At 33.0% G+C, this 21122-nt stretch overlaps 3 protein-coding genes and 1 pseudogene across 4 annotated transcripts; 3 read left to right on the forward strand and 1 right to left on the reverse strand.

The window, feature by feature from the left end:
- Positions 1-3898: 3898 nt before the first annotated feature.
- Positions 3899-4522, reverse strand: LOC18103560 (ferredoxin-like; annotated as a pseudogene).
- Positions 4523-4560: 38 nt separating this feature from the next.
- Positions 4561-6628, forward strand: LOC18103561 (uncharacterized). The gene is made up of 3 exons (XM_006377936.3): positions 4561-5541; positions 5621-5696; positions 5779-6628. Exon 1 carries the CDS (start codon positions 4818-4820, stop codon positions 5481-5483), a length of 666 nt encoding a protein of 221 aa, XP_006377998.1. The 5' UTR covers positions 4561-4817; the 3' UTR covers positions 5484-5541; positions 5621-5696; positions 5779-6628.
- Positions 6629-10199: 3571 nt separating this feature from the next.
- On the forward strand, positions 10200-16117 carry LOC18103562 (KH domain-containing protein At5g56140). The gene is made up of 7 exons (XM_006377937.3): positions 10200-10546; positions 11100-11185; positions 13444-13589; positions 14442-14561; positions 14659-14775; positions 15158-15301; positions 15465-16117. The coding sequence occupies exons 1-7, from the start codon at positions 10404-10406 to the stop codon at positions 15612-15614; spliced, it is 906 nt and encodes a 301-aa protein (XP_006377999.2). The 5' UTR covers positions 10200-10403; the 3' UTR covers positions 15615-16117.
- A 1875-nt stretch (positions 16118-17992) lies between these two features.
- LOC18103563 (ubiquitin-conjugating enzyme E2-17 kDa) lies at positions 17993-20628 on the forward strand. Of its 2 annotated transcripts, none has more exons than XM_006377938.3 (5): positions 17993-18181; positions 18647-18732; positions 19320-19447; positions 19950-20054; positions 20295-20628. In XM_006377938.3, exons 2-5 carry the CDS (start codon positions 18663-18665, stop codon positions 20436-20438), a joined length of 447 nt encoding a protein of 148 aa, XP_006378000.2. In that variant the 5' UTR covers positions 17993-18181; positions 18647-18662; the 3' UTR covers positions 20439-20628. The 2 variants fall into 2 exon arrangements, with proteins under 2 accessions (XP_006378000.2, XP_006378001.2); XM_006377939.3 differs by having other exon boundaries at positions 17998-18181; positions 18653-18732.
- The last annotated feature ends 494 nt before the right edge of the window (positions 20629-21122 follow it).

A 21122-nucleotide genomic window follows, 5' to 3' on the forward strand; every position in this document is an offset into this window, starting at 1 on the left:
GGTGATCTGACAGCGACGGAGAGAGATTTTTTAGACGTTTTTTTGGAGGGGAGTGACCTGTTGCCCATAGTTGTCACCTGACCCCGCGCAATACCAATCAGTGATTGAGATGGTTGACATGGATACCTTCAAAACTTAAAATTAAAACTACAAAGATTTAAAAAAATATATTGAATTAAAATAGATTTTGTTCATATATATATATATATATATATATATATATATATATAAAAACATGACTTAACAAATCAACCTAGCTTTTTTAAAAATATATATAGTCTCTTTTATTTTTATATTTTAAAAATGTTTTTTAAAAAGTTTTAAAAAAATTATTTTTTTCTTTGCTTCAAATTAATGTTTTTTGGTGTTTTTGGATCATTTTGATGCGCTGATATTAAAAATAATTTTAAAAAAATAAAAATATATTATTTTGATACCTTTCTGAGTAAAAAACATTTTAAAAAACAACAATAACTACACTCTTAAACACACTTTTAGATTTTACATATAACTTCATCACTCTAGTTCTTATAATTATATTGTTATCTATCAAGTTTTTTTTTATTTGGTTTGACATAACTACAACCATTAAGTTTTTTTAATTTTTTTGGGCTTAAGTTATATTCGGGTTTGAATAAATATGAAGTAGCCAAAGCATTTTTATTTTTAAAAAATTTGGTATTTTAATTTATCTTTTATCAATTGAGTTGTTTATTTATTAATGAATATATAATTTAATGTTTCTTAGAAATTATCTACCAACAAAGACATCATGGCAAAAAAACCTCGGAAGTCTGAGTCAACTGGTAAGGAAGAAGACTTGGTAACTTGTTGGTTGGGTTAGAAATGCAGTCGGATACCTAATCGGTAAAACATGTTTTGAGTCTCCATTTTTTTGTTGTCCTATAAGTCAGTCCTTCTAGTTTTAAAAATCATAAATGAATCCTTTTGAGTTTTTTATTTTTTATTTTTATAAAATGTTGTTCTGACTTATAAAAAAATTTGAAGTGATGTGATTTTAATGGAGCTGATTCGACTGACCTTATCCCATCCAACTCTCGGCTTAATTTGGATCTTTGATTATAATAGTATTTGTTTTTGTGGTTTAATTGTGTTTTTAAATAATTTTAATTTGTTTTTAGTATTTTTGGATTGTTTTAATGTGTTGATTTTAAGAATGAATTTTAAAAAATGAAAAAATAATAATATATTCAAAAAAACTTAAAACACTCTCTAATGAGGTATTTGAGAATATGGTAACGGTAACGGTTCAAAGTGTTTCTCGCTTAGAAATGCATCAAAATAATATTTTTTTTTCATTTTTATAAAATTATTTTTGATATCAGTACTTTAAAACGATCTGAAAATATAAAAAAAATAACTTTAAGCAAAAAAATCAAGTTTTAGGAGGAACGCGGTTTGATCCGCGTTCCTAAACAGGCTCTACATGCCTGTTTATTTTTGCATTTTAAAAGCATTTTTGAAAAAATTTAATAAAATTTATATTTTTATTTGTTTCAAATTATTATTTTTTTGTGTTTTCATATTATTTTGATGTGCTGATATTAAAAATGATTTTTTTAAAAAAATATTATTTTGATATAATTTCATGAAAAAACACTTTAAAAAATAACTGCTACCACACTCTCATGCACCCCTAAAACAAAATGTCTACCGCTGCCCAAACGTCGGGTTTAGAGTGTGTTTGTGATTGTGTTAACGGTTACGGTTCAAAGTGTTTTTCGCTTAGAAATGCATTAAAATAAAATTTTTTATTTTTTTAAAATTATTTTAGATATTAGCATATTAAAACAATATAAAATCATAAAAAAATTTATTTAAAATAAAAATTAAATTAAAATTCAAAAAAACATGAGTTGAGCTGTTTTTTCGAACAGACCCTTAATTAGAGTGACAAAAGGTTAGTCAGGGAAGAAGTACACCCTCGTGGCATCTACTTTGGCCATTAAACTTCCCAGTCAAACCTGTTCTTCGACAACACCATGACTTTTTGTGCGGAGTTGAGAAATTAAGGTCCCAAAAAAGGCCCACTAGGCTCAGATCCCAACCACAACTGGCCGTCTACAATGGGGTACTGCCACTGAAGGGAGGAGGCCTATTTGACAGCAAAAGGTGAAGCATAAAATGACATAAAGCTCTGATCTTCCACAAGTGGCCCTTTTTTCTTTCTTTCTTTTTTTGTCAACGCTCAACCAGTTCTTGTATGGTACGCATCTCAATAGGAAGAATAATTCCTATTACTAACAAAACAAGAAGAACAAATGTGTTCATATTAGCCATTTTTTAGGGTTAGGGCATCTTTCAGTCACTCTTCATGAGATTACGATTCGTTTTGATTTGATATTGGTAAATCTATTTAATCTCTTATTTAAATATGATTGATTATAAATGATATTCTATTGAAACTATTTTGTATAAAATCAAATAAGAAATTTACTGTAATTATACTATTTTCCTTTCTAAAAAAATATCCCTTTAAAAAATATCACAGCAAGCTCTGTTTGAGAGTGTGGATATAATTGTTTTTTAAAGTGTTTTTCATTTAGAAATGTATCAAAATAATATTTTTTATTGTTTTTTAAAAATTATTTTTGATATCAACACATCAAAATGATCTGAAAATACCAAAAAAATATTAATTTAAAGTAAAGAAGAAAATAAAAAATTCAAATTTTTTCAAAAATATTTTTAAAACACAAAAATAAACAGGGCCTTAATCATCCGTTAAACACCCGCGTTTGAATAATTAAATGTTTTTAAAGAATTTCATCATTTTTAGTGCAAAAATAGAGTTGGAATGAGGAATAAAGCAAAGATACTATAATTAATTATACCAGAATACTGGTTGGTGTGATCACCATCCACTACTTGCCTCTTCAAATAACTTCTTTTGTTTAATAAAATGCTTCTGTATTAGATTTTAATAAAATCCCAAGTATCCATCCCGTTATGTTATAACATGCCATTGAAATTGCGTTTTGTTTCTATCATAATTTTAAAAATATTTAAATGGTTAATACATCATAATTTAAATGTACACGCGTCTCATTACTAAAAATTTATAATTTATAATTTTTATTAAACTTAGTTTTTAAAATCTCAACATAAAATAATATCATAATTAATGTTAAACACACTTTTTTTCTAATCCGCAACCTCTTCTTCTGTCGGGGCATGCACTGAGTGTTAAGCATCCCTATACAATGTTCTTTACTTCTTTTCTAGGGACCATGCATATATGGTACGTATGTAACTTTGAAGGAAATCTTAGGAAAGGCTTCTGAAATCTGCCTTTTAACTTACTTTAGATGCTTCCCGTTTTGTAGATGGAAGGAAGAGTGTTCTTGATCAAGCATTCATGCATATCAAGCAATAAGAGTGAGAAATAACTTGTTAATGGAGGCTGGAGCATTGAAATGGGAATTTAAATAGCTAGTGAGTGGGGAAGAATATTTCATGGTAATTAATCTAATGGTGGGTGTAAAAGAGAGGCTAGATCTTCAGTGTTCTTATTCTATCTGTTTGGCATTGATTTGATTTCAACGTTTGTGCCTTTTTCTTCTTTTCTTTTCTTTTTTGTTAATGGTAAAGGTTATTTTAGACAAATGTATTGATATTAAATTCTTTTTAATATTTTTTTTTAAATGGTAAAGGCATTGCCAAAGCTAATTTCAACGTTTGTGCCTGTTTATCATTCATGTTTTTTTTTTAAAAAAAAATATGAGAATATTATTAAATTAAATTACGCTAATAAATGTAATTTGCATGCCATCACAAATGAAAGAACAAAAACTTTGGCAATGCCCAGTAAAAAGCAAGATCATGAGACAGCCAACATACAGAAACAATTAAAGGAGAAGACAAAGGACATGGCTAGCTTATAAGTTATCAACAATTAATTAAAGCATATCAATTAACTTGAAGAAATTAATTAGCTCTTCCTCTTTGAGTGTCTCGATGACAAGATCAGACACATAGGATAAGCATAACAGGTGAGAACCCAACCAGCCTCTATCTGGTCACCTCCAAGAAAGCTAATATCAAACTGATCCACAGTCCCTTGAACAATCTTGGCAGCACATGAAGAACAAGCCCCAGCCCTGCATGAGCATGGAAGGTCAACGCCTTCCTCTTCAGCCTGGTCAAGGATGAAGACATCATCGGGGCATTTGAACTCCTTTTCACCTTCAGGAGTGATAAGCTTCCCTGTATGTGTTGCGCCATTGCCTCCACACGTCCTCCCCGGCCTGCTTTTAAGCCAAAAAGAGCCTTGATTATAGTACTTTAAATCTAAGATTTCCTGTAACTTGGACGTTTATTATAGTATTTTTTCTCGTAAATAATCAGTTGTTAATAAATAAAATTATATTAAATAAAAAGTGGGAAAAGATAACTTACAAGTAAGATCCTCAGGACAGTTATTGGAGCCCTAATTAATTAGCAGGCCCATTATTAGCTTCTAAAATATAGCTGTTGATAAGAAATCTGACCGTTGGAGCATTAAGAGTAACTCATGAGATTCCAGGAGTGTCTCAACTATTTAAATATCTGAAAGTTTTAACCCGTTCCCTCTCACAACAATCAAGCAATCTAATCTCCCCCTGCTTTCTATAATCTAATCTCTCTTCAGCTCTTCCATCTCTCTCATTTCCTTGTTTGACAGCGGTTTCCCATAAATTCTGGTTAATTTTCTTTCTTTTTTCTTTTTTTCAAAATCTTCTGGTTCGTTATTTTGTTTCCTTTCTTGTGTTATTGGCCTTTTCTATAATTCAATTTTATCTCATTTGTGTTCAACAATGGCTGAAATGAAAGACGCCCATATCGTAGAAATCCCAGTAGATGAAGAGCACCAGCAGAAACTGATATGTGCCATGAACACAATAACAGCAATTCAAAACCACCCGTTAGCAGAAATCTCTAATTGTCCAGGTCATCTTTTGCTTCTCAAGCTATGGCAAAGAGAAGAGAATCTTTTCGGCCGTAGAATTGCTTTGAAAGAGTCGAGAATGGTCTCTATCAAGCGCGAAATCTTTCACCTTTGTTGCTTCTTTTTAGTCTTTCATGGGATATTCTTAACCATTTTGTTTACCTCTTCTGTTGATAGTAAAGAGCATACTTGCAAGAATTGGTGGATACCTTCTCTTGTGTCTGTCTGCACTTCGCTTGTGTTTGTGTCTTTGGTTCAGGTTAAGATTTGCAGTTACTGGAAGGTGTCCAGGCAGTTGCAAAGAGAGAAGAATAATGATAGAGCTCTTACTAAGTGTATTCAAGAGTTGAGAATGAAAGGGGCTAGTTTTGATTTGTCTAAGGAACCAGTGAGTGGAAAGAGAATGAAGAGCTCAAGCGTTGAGATCAAATGGAAGCCATTTACTTGGTGTTCGCAGTATTTGATTACAATTTGTCTTGTTTCTTTCTCATGTTTGGTGTTTCCTGCTTCCAAATTCATCCTTTGCGGATTCTGATCAGGGAAGCCTGCTAGCTAGCTTGTGGATTTCTCCAAGTCAGCGTCTAAGCATGAAGGTACTCAATTCATCAGATAATTTGCCCCCTGGTGCTCTTATAAGCTGTTGAGGTTTGACAGAAAGCTTTGTTCCTGCAGTTTGTACGTAATGATCTTGTTTAATCTACAACAACAAAGAATGTGCTGGCTCAGTTCTCTGATCAATTACTTGAAGGTAACAGCAAAATCATGCAAAAACTTGGTAATTGAATGAAAGTTCTTGTTGCTAAACATGTCTTTCTGTTGTATCTTGTCAGTTCTCTTGTGCACCATTCATACAAGTACTTGCAGTGCTGGAATTTGAGAGGCTTGATAATGGCATTGCCTAATCTCATCAAGGGGATGAAGCATTTCGGTCCGATCATCTGTTAGTTGGATTCATAATTTTACGGGCTAAAAAGGAAATCGGTCATATCGTTCCTCCCTGAATTCCAGTGCGGATGATGAGAAGGATACCAGATCAACAATGATGCCAACGCCGCTTCCCTTCTATGCCAAGTGCAACATCAATCATCTTGGTTCCGGCGTTCAAAGAACTTCAATCATGTGGCAGCATCAATTTTCTGCAATGTTAACTTTGAGCAAACACTAAAGATGCCATTAGCTCACATCGGCTGAATCAAGAATCTTATTGGACACAAGTCATCTCTTTCTCAAGAGGATCCTTTACAAGGACAAAGTTCAGTATATGGCTTTGGCTATTAGCTAAGACAATATCTCTTGAAAAGCCTACAATATATAGGTATAACCTATAGATGTGGGCATACATTATTATTAATATCGTATGTAGAGACACCAGGCATATTGGGTTATTCAAACTTCTCATCTAGGAGATTATGATAATGTCACCATCTCACTTCAATTAGGAGAGAAGAGTCAGTTGCTTATACAGTAGATTACTTTCTCTCCTCGAGATATGCCTTCTCAATAATAAAATTAAATATGTGGACCTGACCCATCAGCTAAGACAATATTTCTCGGGAGCCTACCTTGTACAGGTGTGGGCATACATTATTAGAGATTAATCGGGGCATCCTTGTTTAGCTAGAAGATAAAGGATCTGTTAATTTGATGATATGATAGTGTGATGAACAGTGGAGTTAATTATGATTGAAACTGATAATTTTCTCTTCGGCTATAATTTTAAAAATATTTGGTTTAAATTGCAATTAATGTTTTTGGGCTTTTTCACTTTTTATTTAGGTAAATTACACTAAAGTGTCTAAGTTCAAATATTTTTTGATCAAATCCTTTTCTTTTATTTCTTAAAATTGAAAGGGTCATTTGTTTTGTAAACAAATTAGAATAACTAACATTAACATTTATCTAACTCTTAAGCAATTTATGCCAATTCAAAATTGTCATGGTGTATCTATGACGATTTAAAATAAAATATTTTGAGATAAAATTTTGAATTAATTGCTTACATGGGATGTTATTTTTTAGAGAGATTTTAGAGAGATTAACATATGAGGTTTAAATCTCATGCTCACACTTTTCATATTTGTTAACATGAAGCTTTTTTTTTTTATTTTGGATAAATTACTTTGAGCATCTTATGGTTTAGTCATTTTCTCAATTTGCAACCGAATTTTTTAATATTACTCCTTGCAACTTTGGTCAAAGCGGATTTTGAAAATCAACAAAAAAAAATTAATGTCCCCATATATATTAAAGCGTGGAAAATAGTCATACTTAAACACTATTGATGTCTACCACAAGATCAGTGTGGATGTCAACCTCTCCGACAAATCTTCCTATACAAAACAAAAACAAATCTCTCTCTCTCCCCTTCCCCTCCCTCTCCCTCTCCCTCTCATGATATAAGAAATCAACAAGTAAGGTATTGTTTGGAAACGTGGTGCAAATCGCATTACATGAAATTTTAAATTTTGTTTTTCGCTTAAATTTTTTTATCATTTTAAATTAGTTTGATGTGCTAATATCAAAAATAATTTTTTTAAAATAAAAAAAAAATTATTTTAATACATTTCTAGACGAAAAACACTTTGAAAAACAACTGTTACCATACTTCCAAACACCATTTAAACCAAGAAAGTGTTCGGCTAGAATATGTATAGTGTGATTTTCTCTACTAACATTTTGAGCATGATTGGAATTTCTAGGGCTGAAGAAAGTGCTTGGTTGTTGCAAATATTGTTGGCATACATATAAATGGTGGAATAAATCAAATATTCATAATTTTTCCCATAAAGGTATTAATGGTTTGCATTTATAAAATATCTTCTCCTATGAAGGATGCAAATGGTTTTAATTTTACAAGCTAACCTTTCATAACTAATACAGGAAATTATCTTGCAATGCGGATTGAGGATTTCTTATCTATTTACTTGTTAGATTATTACGTGGGCGAGTTATGGAAGTGCATATTAAAGTTAACTTAGTGATAGTTTTGTTATTTTTAGGTTTAGGGCGTTTTAATTATTATTTTAATATATTTTTAATGATTATCTAAAAAATAAAGTAAAAAAAATGACTAAACTATAAAAATGCTCAAAGTAATCTATCCTTATTTTTTTTTTTCAATTTTATTCTATAATAATTTATTAATTTTGAATTGATCTTCATAATTTATTATAGTTTGTTTTCTATAAAATCATTATAGTCTCAAACAAACATTTTAGTATTTGGTTGACGATCAATTTTCTTGCAGACGTCTATTTTATTATCATATGATTAAGTAAAAATAGTTTAAAAAAATATATTTATTAAACTCAGTGAAGTCTATAACCTGAATTGCGAGTTTGACAGGTTAAACCGCGGAACTCTGTCTTTGCCTCAATATGTTTTTTTAAAAAGAAGAAATCATCTTAAAAAAAATTTAAAGCCAAATCACGTACCAGTCATCCAAGTAGTCTTTGGACTTATTAGGTTGACAGGATCATGTCGGGGCAAAAAAATAGTTTTAAACAAAGAGTTATTAAACCTATAAAAGTTCATGATTCAGGTCATGGGTTTGACAAATTAAGATATGAAGCTTAAATCGATCCAATATATATCATATTGTTTCAATATTAAAAAATATATATCATCTTGAATATTTTTAAAAGACAAAACACTTTTTTATTAGTAATTTGGGTTGTATTTGAATTTGCTAAGTCGATTATGTTATGTTAAGGTAACTTTCAAGTAATTTAATTAAAAACTCGAATTAGATAAGAAATCGATTTAGAAGATTTTAAAATTATCTTGAAAGGCTAGATTTAATAACAATATTAAATAGTTGTTCATAAAAAAAAAAATTTAATAACTTAGCGTGAAAAAATAAACTAATATAATAATATATATGAAATTCACTACACTTGTTTTATTTTTATTGAATTTTATTGATTATGTTGGAAGCCACATCCTCCAAAGTTTATTTTAGCCCTTGTAGTTGTATAGATGATTCAGTTATTTCTTTGAAAGAGTTAATTTTTGCGAAGCAAAAGTTTTTAAAAGTGCTAAATGGTTCCCTATGAATTTACCTATTTCCTCGGTTAATGTTAAAGTCATTTATAAATTGGAAAAAATATAATAAAACCATTCAACTTTGTTTTTTTTTTTTTATTTAGACGATTTATAATTGAAAAATGTGAGCTAGTAATATATGTTATGCTGAAAACATTTTATACACAGTAAACTTACACCTCGAAATCAAAACTTTTATTAATTACTAAAATAGATATTAATATGACAGTCATATGAACATGATTTTAGTAATAAATATAAGGATTTATATATTTTTTAAATATATATATATATATATATATATATATAATTAAATAGCTGAAATATTGCTTTAAAACATATATTTTTTATATTTATATGATAGCAAGAAGCAAATGAAAAATATAGTGCTTGTATAAAGTTTTTTTTTTTTTTAATGTAGGTGTTCGGATTAGCTTGCGTGTACCTCGACTAATCCCACGGGCCTTGAAGTTAACGACCATGTAAGCCTCTAGTGATCCTGAAGGTTTGTGGGACTTGAATTGGTGATCTCTAGAGAGCAAACTTAGGACATGACCAATTGAGCTACACCCCTCAGGATTTCTTATATAAAATTTTTATTTTTTGTAAATTAGTAGCATTTTTAGGTGTATTTATAAGTTTAGTAGGAAGTTGTAATGACAATACTTTATTAGGTTTTCTTTGACAATGATCTTTTATGATATCAACATCCAACTTAATAAAATTAACTCATAAAAATAATTTATAAAATAAATCAGAAATGAGATGAGAATGCAAAATTAATTAGTATTTTGGAATTGGTTTGAATTACACGTCATCATCAATACAAATATTTATAGGCATACCATACATTAATCCCAAATCACATAAAGATATCAAAGTAAATTACATTTTTTCCCACCCAAAATAAAAACTTTCACCGTGAACAAAAGAAGAAGAAGAAGCTGAAGGGTGTTATCATATAGTTGTCAAAAGAAAAACAACTAATATTGAACAGCACAAAAAATTCAAGGACTTATATAGATAAAGAGTCCTCCTTCAATTCTTCTCCTGCGCCACGTGTCCATACACTATGATTGTTCTCGTTTCTTTAAGGGGCAGTAAACAGTAAAAGGTAAAAAAATAAATAAAACGGTAGCTCTTTTTTTTAATCTCACACGCATATATAAATACATTTTCCACCGACGCAACTGAGAAGAAACAGAGAGAAAGGGAGCCTGGTAGCGGCTGTAACCACAACCACAAAAAAAAAAAAAAAAAAAAAAAAACATTATTGAAAAAAATTATTTTCTTCTATCTGGTTGCCGCCGCTGCCGTGGCCGCTGCTCTCTCTCTATCAATAATTTTAACTGATTTAAAAAAATCTAACAAAACGGATATCTATAAGGATATTGATTGGAGTACTGATAAAATGACCACCACTGGCGGCGGTGTTGGTGTTGGTGCTAGTCGCTTTATGGCTTACTCTCCGTCTCCATCAGCTCCTCACTCCCCTCATATCTCTGGTCTTCGTTCATCGGCAGCTTCCTCTGCTCTCGTAGTCGAGCAAGAAAAGTATATATATATATAGCTGGAATTTATCTCTCTCGTTTCACTTTAACTGTCTGCTTTACAAATCTAGAGAGATCTAGATCCTTGATCTCAGTAGCTGAGATCTAGGTTTTGTTATTACGTGACTGGAATCTGATGCTGTTTTGCTGTGTAGTTTGTTTCGCTAGTTACTTTACTGCTGGATTTAGTGATTTATGTCACTAAATTGATCCAATAACTCGATATGTGCTTCGGTTTGTTTCTTTATGAATCAAATCAACTCATTTACTGTTTTTTTCACTGTCTGTTGTTGATTCATGTGTTCATGTGGTGTTAAGCAGGAAATTCTGAAACTTTATAGTTGCGTTTTGTATCTGTTTGAGCTTGGAATCGCTGATTTGTAGCTCAATTCTGATCATTGAAATGGTTTCTGATGGTAGATTTATTAAATGATTGATTAGTTATGTTTTTAGTGGCTTTTTTTTTAATATATTTCTAGCATGGTAATGATTTTGTGTATGAACATGTTTGTGCAACTGCATGGTGAATTAATACTTGATGTGTTTTTGTTGAGCAGGTATTTGTCGGAGTTGTTGGCAGAGCGTCACAAGATTATTCCATTTATGCCTGTGCTTCCTAATATCTATCGGCTGTTGAACCAAGGTGAGGTCCATTGCACATCGCCTTTTCATACACTTAGATCAAACCATGTATGATATTCAGAAGTGGATATTTTTCCATTGGATTCCTTTTATGATTACAAGAACATGGAACGATAGCAATTGTGGAAAGCAACGTGTATATGGTGTGTACAGTATAGACAATTATAAATGGAAACCAAATCTATTTAATTGGCATTGGATGATCGATATATGCCACAAATTGCAGATATTTATTTACTGACTGCTGCTATTTATCGTGCTTTATACAAAACTATCATAAAGAAATCAGTATAGGAATGGTCCACAAATTAAAGCCCAATAAAGTCATTCTGGTTAAGTGAAAGAAGGAAACAAGGTCCTATCATTCCACCTTGTTTGGTAAAATAGTGATTAGGTGTAGAATGGTTGTATAACATTGTTGAAGATCATATAATGTCCCTGTCCTGCTATGTAAAACTTAGGAGGCTTTAGCGATAGATTGCTTGCACAAGTTCTGTTGGTTCTTCGCTTTCCTGTTTTCTTGATGAAAGGAGTGAATGTTTTTGCGTTGACAGATGTCCAAGGTGAGTGGAAACTTCAGTCATGATCCCGGAATCCATTTTTTATATCATGCTTAGTTTGATGGATTAGGCATAAAGTAGCATTAAGCTCATCAATTGACAACTCATTATGGATATCTATGAAATTAAAGAATGATATTGGCTTTGGGGAAAGCACCAATTCACTGTGCGAAGGCTCTTAGGGTTCAAAAAGATATTCTCACCAACTGGATGCTATATAAGCATTTAGTAGGGCCTGTTAGAGGAGCACAGGGATTGCTCATGGCAGATTGACTTGAAAGTGTAGATAGTAACTTGCAAAGAAGAGGATTTATTCTAGATTACTAGTTATATATGCTTTTGTCAGTTGATTGTGTTGAATAGGCTAATTGGCTTGCATTCTTGTGAAACCATGGGATATTGTGTATTTGTATCGTTATGATATTTCTCATATGGCATTGTTGTTTGATTGGTATCCTAGATGTGTGCTCCTGGTATTATCCACATTCTAGAACCATTCAATTTCCCCACCTCATATCCAGGTCCTTTTCCTTTGCATTCCTTTTTGAGCTCTGGCTGTGATAGGGTAGATGATGGTTGAAGAGGGTGCCAGAAATGATTTAAAGAGCTCATTGGTGTTTGGCATAGAGTAAAGCATTTTGAATTATTTTTTTTTGCTTAGGAGTTGGAAATTAATTTCAATTATAGTCTGTTGCAGGATTTTATCTTTAGTGTTGGGTTTCTGTGTAGAACATGATCATCTTTGGTGAGAATTCAGACATCTGAATCAACAACTAAGACATTTTTTTTTTATGTTTCGGGGTGGGCAATACTGATGGCAAACTGAAAAACCTATAAGATTACAAAGAAAGCCAATAGGATGGTTTGTGTTTTTTGGAAATGGGGCTGTGCACATAGGATCTTTCACTCATCTTGCAGAAAGAGATCTTCCAGTGTACAGAGTGGACTAGGAATAGTTGTGTTATTGGTTGGCCAAGTACCTTATCACTTGGGGGCATCTTTGACATCTGAAGAAGCTGATGGTCATTGTGAGCTAACTAAAACTCTGCTTGGTTGTTTTATAGAACTCTGTTTTCAGCTTATATTGGGAACTAAATTTGGCAAATTCTGATGCTGGCGTTATAGCTGAAATGAGCTGGTTGAACTGATTCTAAACGATTTCCGCTGTGGCTTTGTTTTATTTCCCCCCTTATCTCTTGCATTATCCTCTTCCTTTTTGCAGCGACATGTTAATTTTTTTTCTTCCAATTTCATTCTCTGTCCTTCTTTGCAAATACTTGTGACAAATTTCCTATTTTCAGTGGTGCTAATTTCTGGTGTTGATTAGATAGTGTTGTTTCTATGCAGGCTGCAAATTGGTAGATTTACAATGTCCTTGAGTTTTTTTTACTTGTGTGACTTGAATAGTTAATATTTATTAGTTGCTTCATTCTCTGTCAAACTTATTAGAGCAGATAATGTTAACTTTCTTTTTTGTTTAACGATGCATATGCTAGGGTATCACTTGACATTGTGGTCCTTAACCTTTCATCTCAGACTATATTCTTCTGAAAGTTTAAGTATATTTAATGGGGCAAGCATTGATTTTTAACTAACTAAGTTAACAATCCGTCTTGTCCGTCCATTTTGTGGTGACTGCTAACCAATAACCAATGCTAACTGGTACATCTTGTTCTTGAAAATTGACATTTTGGAGCAGAAATATTGCGTGTAACTACACTGTTGGGGAATGCATCAGTTTTAGGTCAAAGTGGGCTTGAACATGCTAGTCCTCTGTCTTCTGGAGGAATATTTTCAAATGGAGCAGCTGATGCAAATGGATGGGCATCACGGTTTCAATCAGAAGTACGGATGCTAACCATTAACATGACCTTTTTTTCATCTAAATTTACTGTTTTTAGAAGCATTTTCTGACTATATTTTCCTTTTACTCCTAACTTATACCTTTTGTTTAAGCTTGTAGTTTGAATTGACAGGTAGTGAGTCTGAAGCTAACATCACCAAGCAGTGAAAAGTAGATCTTAACTTTGCACGCCTTTCCAGAGTACCACTCTTAATTAGATGATTCCACATTCACTATGCCCTTTTAAATTGTGAAGACATAATGAAGACGAAATACATGAATTTATTCTCATTGGTGAAAAAAATTGAAGACCCAATACCCTTCATTTTCAAAGAATTACTTCTGGCTTGGTTTGCAATTCATTCTATGAAGGATGCATGGCATGCTGAGTATGAAGAAACTGCTTCTAGTTAAGAGGGAGTCTGGTAATTTGGAGTATAATCCTGACCCTTGAACTGATAAAAGTTGTTTAACCCACAATGGCACTGTAGCAGATATCCTGGCGCCTTAACCAATGTTAACCAATATAAAAGATGACAAGGCTGTTGAGCACACTAATACATATGTTTCTAGGTTTAGAGCCTTCCATTTTCATTCTATTTGGTGGGTATCCCTTAATATAGTTCCTGCGTTGGCATTTTTTTTGGGTTCATTTAGCTGTCATCTGTGTTGTGTGTTTCTTTCCTCACCTGCTATAGTGTCTTAAATATGTTCTTCCATTGGAGTTGTTCAATGCTTATGGGGCACTCTGAACCTTGGGGATTTAATTACTGTACTTCCCACCATCCAAAGCAGGAAGCCACATTTACATAGATAGTGGTTTTTTTGACAAAATCTGGGATTGTGCTGTGCAGATGTCAGGTATGTTGCAGCCCTCATCAGCACAAAACTGGCTGAGCTCTCAAGGTAGCTCATCCGGTCTTATTGCTAAGAGAACTATTAGAGTGGATATTCCTGTCGACAAATATCCTAATGTACAAATCATCTGCTCTTTTTCTTGCAGATTATTATTTTTGTTGTTTTTTTTGCATTTTCTTTTGTGCAGCCTCTGACATTCATCTCTTATTGTAGTATAACTTTGTTGGGCGCCTTCTTGGTCCTAGGGGGAACTCCCTTAAGCGAGTGGAAGCTAGCACAGAGTGCCGTGTCCTGATCAGAGGCCGTGGAAGCATTAAGGATCCAGCCAAGGTATTAATGATATTTCCTCCTTAAGCACACCTTCAATCTTTTGAGTTAGAAGAGAACTGCGAAGAGGAAATATTTTATCATGAGATTAACGATCAAATAATCTTTGCTGGAACCTATAGATGATCGTGGTCCAAGATAGTCTCTAGAAAATCTGAATGTGCATGTGCTGTTTGAAAAACTCTGCAAATCTGCATTTCAATTTTTGGGAAATAAATTTTACATTTTTTTAAAAAAAGAATTTGTGTAAAAAATTATCAATAGTTCTGTCCAGCCATTGCTCTCTTCTGCTTGCTAGGGTGTAATTTTTCTCTCATGGATTGTGATATTATGTCCCCTTACCTTGGTTTCATGATGCAAACAATATATTGTTCATTTTTTATAGGAAGAAATGATGAGAGGGAAACCGGGGTATGAGCATCTCAATGAACCTCTCCACATCTTAGTTGAGGGTGAATTGCCAGTTGAGATTGTTGATGCTCGGCTAATGCAGGCAAGTGAGATACTCGAAGACTTGTTGAAGCCTGTGGTAATTAGCTTACTCCTTTTCTCGTATCTTGCTTGTAAAGCTTTTTTTATTTTTTCGTCTACCTTACAAATTAACTTCTTCCTTTTCCTCTCATGACCAGCTTGCAAACATCATTTCTTTTTTTGTCAGGGTTAATTTTTGTTTTTCCTCGTTTCATGTTCAGGATGAATCACAGGATTACTACAAGAAGCAGCAACTGAGAGAGCTAGCAATGCTGAATGGTACACTTCGTGAGGAAGGTTCTCCTATGTCAGGTTCTGTCTCCCCCTTCAACAACAGCCTTGGTATGAAGAGGGCTAAGACCAGGGGGTAATGGATTCTTGAACCTAGTGGGCTCTTGGAGCTTGTTTACTAGTTCGGCCAGTGATCAGCGGTTCTGACAGCGGAGGTGTTCCTGTGTCAGCCAATGCTCCCAACTGCCATCGGGGCACTGGCACTGTCTTGTGCCAGTTCTAACTTGTTTCTATATGAGGTGTGTTTATCTTGTGTTTGGGGAAGGTTTAATGACAGTGTCGCATGTTAAGGGACAGTTCAGTTGGGGTTTTGCGTTTGTATGTTGCTTTAGGCAGTTTGGAATCAAAGGTTGCCAATGTATTAAAATAGGGCCTTACTATATAAGCTTGTGATGACAGTTGATGGGCATTTGTGTGAGAAAGTTGACGTATATTTTGTATACAGTAATGATCAACAAGTCTACCCAAATGCACCTCAGCTGGGTTGGAGTGTTGTCCTAGTAAGTGTAGACTGTACTCGAATTTGTCGAAGGCATTCTTTGTCGTCTCCTACAATAATTGTATTTGCCGTCTTGCCCCCTTCTCCCCGCCTTTTTTCCTTGATCTTTTTCGTGGTATTTCTACTTTGCTGTTATTCTAGTTATATCGGGTGTGCTGGTAAGCAAGCAATTAGGGGTTGATGATGGAATTCGACTCGGAATTGGGGTAAGCTGAGACTGATAGAGCCGTTTCGTGCTATTTTGGAATCGACGGCCAAGCATGAAACTGGGAACGATTTCCTGGTTGGTCGATCAGGAAATCTGGCTGTTTTTTTTTTAAATAATTTTTAAATTTATGTTTTAATTAATATTTTTTTCTAATTATTTTGTAGGGTTTTTTTAGCCTTTATAGAATAGCAATTAATTTTTAATTATATTAGTCGTGTTTAATTTTTCATAATTTTTTTTGTATATTTTATATAAATTAAATATTTATTTTTTATAATATTTTTAAATTGTGCAACTTTGTATAATATTTTTTTTATTTAATAAATTTTATGTGTGTTAATCTCTATTACAAATTAATTTTTATAAATAAATTTATTGAATATAACTAAATAAATAATTCGTATTATAATATTAAATGTTGAAAAAATAAATTCATACATAAATATATTAAATATAATCAAATAAAAAAATAGTTATCAAATCAATTCATGATTCAATTCTATAAAATGATATCATTTCAAAAATAAAAAAAATGCTAATAAATATTTTGAAAGTTAAATTGGATTTCATTTAGATTTTAACTTAGTTGAATAAGTAGTGATTATATTTTTTAAGGTATTTGCCGATCGAGGTTAACCTGATTCAATATAAAACCTTACTTGAGCATGAGTTTTTGAGTCGGAGGTTCTTCCACCTGATTCAATATAAAACCTTACTTGAGCATGAGTTATGTTTTGAGTCCATGGATCACCGAATTAACCAAAAAAACACCAATAAGAAAGGGGAAAAAAAGAATTAATAGTGTAATTTAATGTGAAAAATGGGGTAATTAATACCTGGATATTCTGTTCTTGTTTTGGGGGTATAATTTATTTAACATGAATACATGACGTAATTCATAAAGTGTGGACTGGTTAAATCACTTAATTGTTCACAACAATTAGAAAAACTTGAAGAATAATGATCAGTTTGGGGAATGAATGTCTTAAGAGGAGGAAGAATAAAGTTTTGATTCATGTTCTCCTTTCTCCTTGAATCCACCAGGTGCTGGGCATGGTGCGGGAGCAGCTTTCGACACGGAAAGATGACTCCCTTGCAGAGAGGAAGGATAGCAAGCAATGAACCGGGGTACGATCGATGAAGATCATGCTTTTGGCATTCGATTTGAGGTTACTGTAATGATCTCCTTGTGACCATAGCTACAACATCACTTGATTTTTGAATTACTTCGACACATATTTTAACTTTAGACTCGTGCTAAGTAAAATATTGGATCGAGAAGGTTTTTTATATTAATTTTATTATTTTTTAATTTTATTTTTTTAATTTTTATTGGCTAATTAGATTATCTTTGCATCAAATAAGTCGACTAAAATATATTAAAACAATTTTAACATAATTTAATTTTAAATTCATACTTGAAAAAGAATCGATTTTGACTCTCAATTTCAAATTTGTTTTTAATTTTATTATTAAATATTTTTTATCAATAAGTCAAATTATTTTTAAATTAATTGTTAATTCAATTCTTATATAATTTAATTTTTAATTAAAATTATATAAAAATTTAATAAGATATTTCAAAGTTAACTTATTATATCAATTTTAATAATAATATTAAATAATTCTCTTCTACTTCTGAGATATTTGTTTTCAGATATCTTAAAAAAATTTAATCAGATCTGCAGGGTATTAAACTAATAATTATCTATAATAACAATAATAAATAATAAAAGGAAGGTTTACAAATAAGAAAGTGAAAAGTGAAAGACATTCGTGTGAGAGACAGACCGCCACAACGCAACTACAAGGAATCTTTTCTTTCCTCTTTGTTTTTCCTTTTAAATATATTTATCAAAGTATCAAACACAAAACAAACACTCTATTCTTTGTCTCTGTTACTGCCGATTCAAACCCCGAACCCTAACTCAACTCAGGAGGTCATTAATTTCTTTTTTATTAAATTTGTCTGAATCTTTTTTTATTTTTTATTTAATTATTCCCTTTACGGGGTCAATAAAAATCGTTTTTTTTTTTTTTTTGTATTTTAAGGGTTTTTCCTGTTAACAGATCTTCTTGTTTCCTGGGGTATGATTATTATTATTATTTTAATGTTTTTTTGTTTGGTTACCGAGAAGATTTAAGGAATTTTAACTCTGAAGGGTTTTAGTTTTCATGGCAGTGAATTTGGCCCACTGTTTGGTTACTCAGAATTTATTTTTTTAGACCATTTGGAGGGGGGAACGTTTCAGGATCTTTTTAAAAAATTATGGGTTTGCTATTATTTATATGAAGTTTAAAATTAAACCTTTTTTTTTTTTTTGTTAGTATTTTGATTGGATGATTGGATGTGGATGGCTTATATCGCTGGCACTAATATGTAGTAAAAATATATGTTTTTGAAGGTTCAGAGAATTTGTGATGGCTTCCAAGAGGATTAACAAGGAGTTGAAAGACCTGCAGAAGGACCCTCCTGCTTCATGCAGTGCTGGTTCGCTTCTTTACTTACCCTTGATTGTTGAATCAGTTTTAATCTTATAAATTTGTTTCTTTGGTTTAATAGTTATGATATCAACATGCGTTCTTAGTTAACTCGGGATGGGATTGTATTGAATATAGGTACCCCAGTAAATTTTCGTTGTGTTTGCTTTAACTTGCACGAGCACATTGATCTGATAGTTGTTAGATGTGGTTGAGTAGCAAGGACGAGAGATTGGTTTAAAAGAGTAATCAATGAGAATCTAATTACATTTGCTATGAAATACAGACTGTTTGTTGGATAGAGTGGGGTTCAGCTATCTGTAAGTGTGGTGTCTGTGTGTTGATCACTTGCGGGAGTGAACTAAAAAGTTTTCATCATTGGAATTGTTTTGTGGTGAGTTGATTGGGATTTGATATTTCAATGTGGTGTTGTCGACATGGCTGTGTAGATTGATGATCGCTGATCTTTTTCATTCATGAGCCTTGACCTGTCTGCAAACTAATATAAAGCTGATGAATTCGGCCAAAATATATTTTGTTTTCACTAGAGTTTATTGATTTGAATCATGGCTTGTGACATACTATGCATGCGTACAGGTCCTGTTGCTGATGATATGTTCCACTGGCAAGCAACAATTATGGGCCCAGCTGACAGCCCATTTACTGGTGGTGTATTCCTTGTGTCCATTCACTTTCCTCCAGATTACCCATTCAAGCCACCCAAGGTTATCAATTTGCTCATCTTTTCTGATACCATTTGCCTTGCATTCCTTCTCATCCTCTCACCCCCTATAAAGCGGTGGACCTGTAAATGGTTCAAGGATGGCCTTGTGTCAGTCCTGGCCTCTCTCTCTAATTGCATTGCTTGGTTGATTTGGGGTGCCAGTCTGTAGGACCTGAAATGCACATCCTGGAGCTTCGTAGGCTTTCATGGAAGCGCTTTTTATCATCCCCGTAGCTTTGGTTGCTTGCCACATAGGTTATGACACACTAATCCTTAAGAGAGCTTTTTCTCTCCGAGAAAAAGAAGGCAGTTGTTAGCTTAGTGATTCAATCTTTCTCGTGGGCTTTTGATGTGTTGGGATTTGAAACTTTGACTCTCTCTGCTTTTCTGGTTGTATCTTTTTTTTTTCTTCAATTTGGTGGGCATTTGATGTGTTATGATTTAAAAGTTCTTTCTGGATGTAAATATCTTTCTTTTTTCTGATTTGATTATGTTCTGGATAGGTCTCCTTCCGTACAAAGGTTTTCCACCCTAACATCAACAGCAATGGAAGCATTTGTCTTGACATTCTCAAAGAGCAGTGGAGCCCTGCCCTTACAATATCCAAGGTACTATGATTTTTCTCCCTTCATGTTTTATTTCTCTCTCTTATGTACATGGGATGTTGTGTTAGTCCATCTCCTCCTTGACCAGAGTTGTGTTTGGCATGGCTCTGTTATAAGATGCGAGTGCTTATATTGTAATGCAATAGTGACTCTAGATCTGATTATAGTTTTGTATTTGTAGTATAATGACATTGGATTCGTATATTCTTTTTGGAATAAATAAAGAATACATCTCTCTTGTAGGTTCTTCTGTCTATCTGCTCACTGCTGACTGATCCAAACCCGGATGATCCCCTGGTGCCTGAAATTGCTCACATGTACAAGACAGACAGAGCCAAGTATGAAACTACTGCACGGTCCTGGACCCAGAAATATGCCATGGGCTAGGGTTCTACATATGCAGGATGAACAAGGAAGTCCGTGGTCGTAACTAGTAAATAATAGAAACTTTGCCCTGGTCTGCCGTTGTTGTCTTGGTTTCTGAAGATCAGTGGGATTTTATTTATTAATGCATGTTCTATAACAGTTATATGAAAACAGAAATGCAAAATGTTATCTATGCTCTGCTTCATTCTAATTTCTATGTGTTTGGGATTGAAGAGCATATAGCTATCTCTTATACCCTCATCAAATGCACGGGCAATTGAAGAGGAGCTGTTCATTGTGGGGGCCAGTTCTTGGTCCTGGCAAATTCTCAATGGGCCTGCCTGAAATTCCTTGGGCCGAGGCCTGGTCTAAAATAGGCATTTGTCCTCAGCTCAACCCTCATATTATCTCTGTTAAAAGCTTGGGTACATAATTAATTAGCTCCCTGTTTTGACTGCGGGAAAATCTCTCCCAATATGCAGCTTGCCTCGGATTCCCATGGGGGTAGGGTAGAAAATGGTCATGGGGGCATCTTTTAGAGTGTTCTTACTTGCAGTCTAGTTTGCTCACCTGCATGCATGTCGTGTAAGACCATCAAATGGAAGTTTATGGAGCAGTGGTGTCTGGAAGTGGTTCAGCATGTCTATTGCATTTCATGCTGCACTCACCACTAAACTTGGAATTATAAATTTTAGTTGAAGAAGA

The sequence above is a fragment of the Populus trichocarpa genome, chromosome 11 (genome assembly GCF_000002775.5).
Source record: "Populus trichocarpa isolate Nisqually-1 chromosome 11, P.trichocarpa_v4.1, whole genome shotgun sequence".
Classification (NCBI taxonomy): Eukaryota; Viridiplantae; Streptophyta; class Magnoliopsida; order Malpighiales; family Salicaceae; genus Populus; species Populus trichocarpa.

Bases quoted from the DNA above. Each gene is read 5' to 3' on its own strand.
- LOC18103561 (XM_006377936.3), top strand. From the start codon at position 4,818: ATGGCTGAAATGAAAGACGCCCATATCGTAGAAATCCCAGTAGATGAA.
- LOC18103562 (XM_006377937.3), top strand. From the start codon at position 10,404: ATGACCACCACTGGCGGCGGTGTTGGTGTTGGTGCTAGTCGCTTTATG. The intron at 10,547-11,099 runs GTATATATATAT...TTTGTTGAGCAG, and splicing joins CTCGTAGTCGAGCAAGAAAA to GTATTTGTCGGAGTTGTTGG. The intron at 11,186-13,443 runs GTGAGGTCCATT...ATTTTGGAGCAG, and splicing joins CTATCGGCTGTTGAACCAAG to AAATATTGCGTGTAACTACA.
- LOC18103563 (XM_006377938.3), top strand. From the start codon at position 18,663: ATGGCTTCCAAGAGGATTAACAAGGAGTTGAAAGACCTGCAGAAGGAC. The intron at 19,448-19,949 runs GTTATCAATTTG...TGTTCTGGATAG, and splicing joins ACCCATTCAAGCCACCCAAG to GTCTCCTTCCGTACAAAGGT. The intron at 20,055-20,294 runs GTACTATGATTT...TCTCTCTTGTAG, and splicing joins CTGCCCTTACAATATCCAAG to GTTCTTCTGTCTATCTGCTC.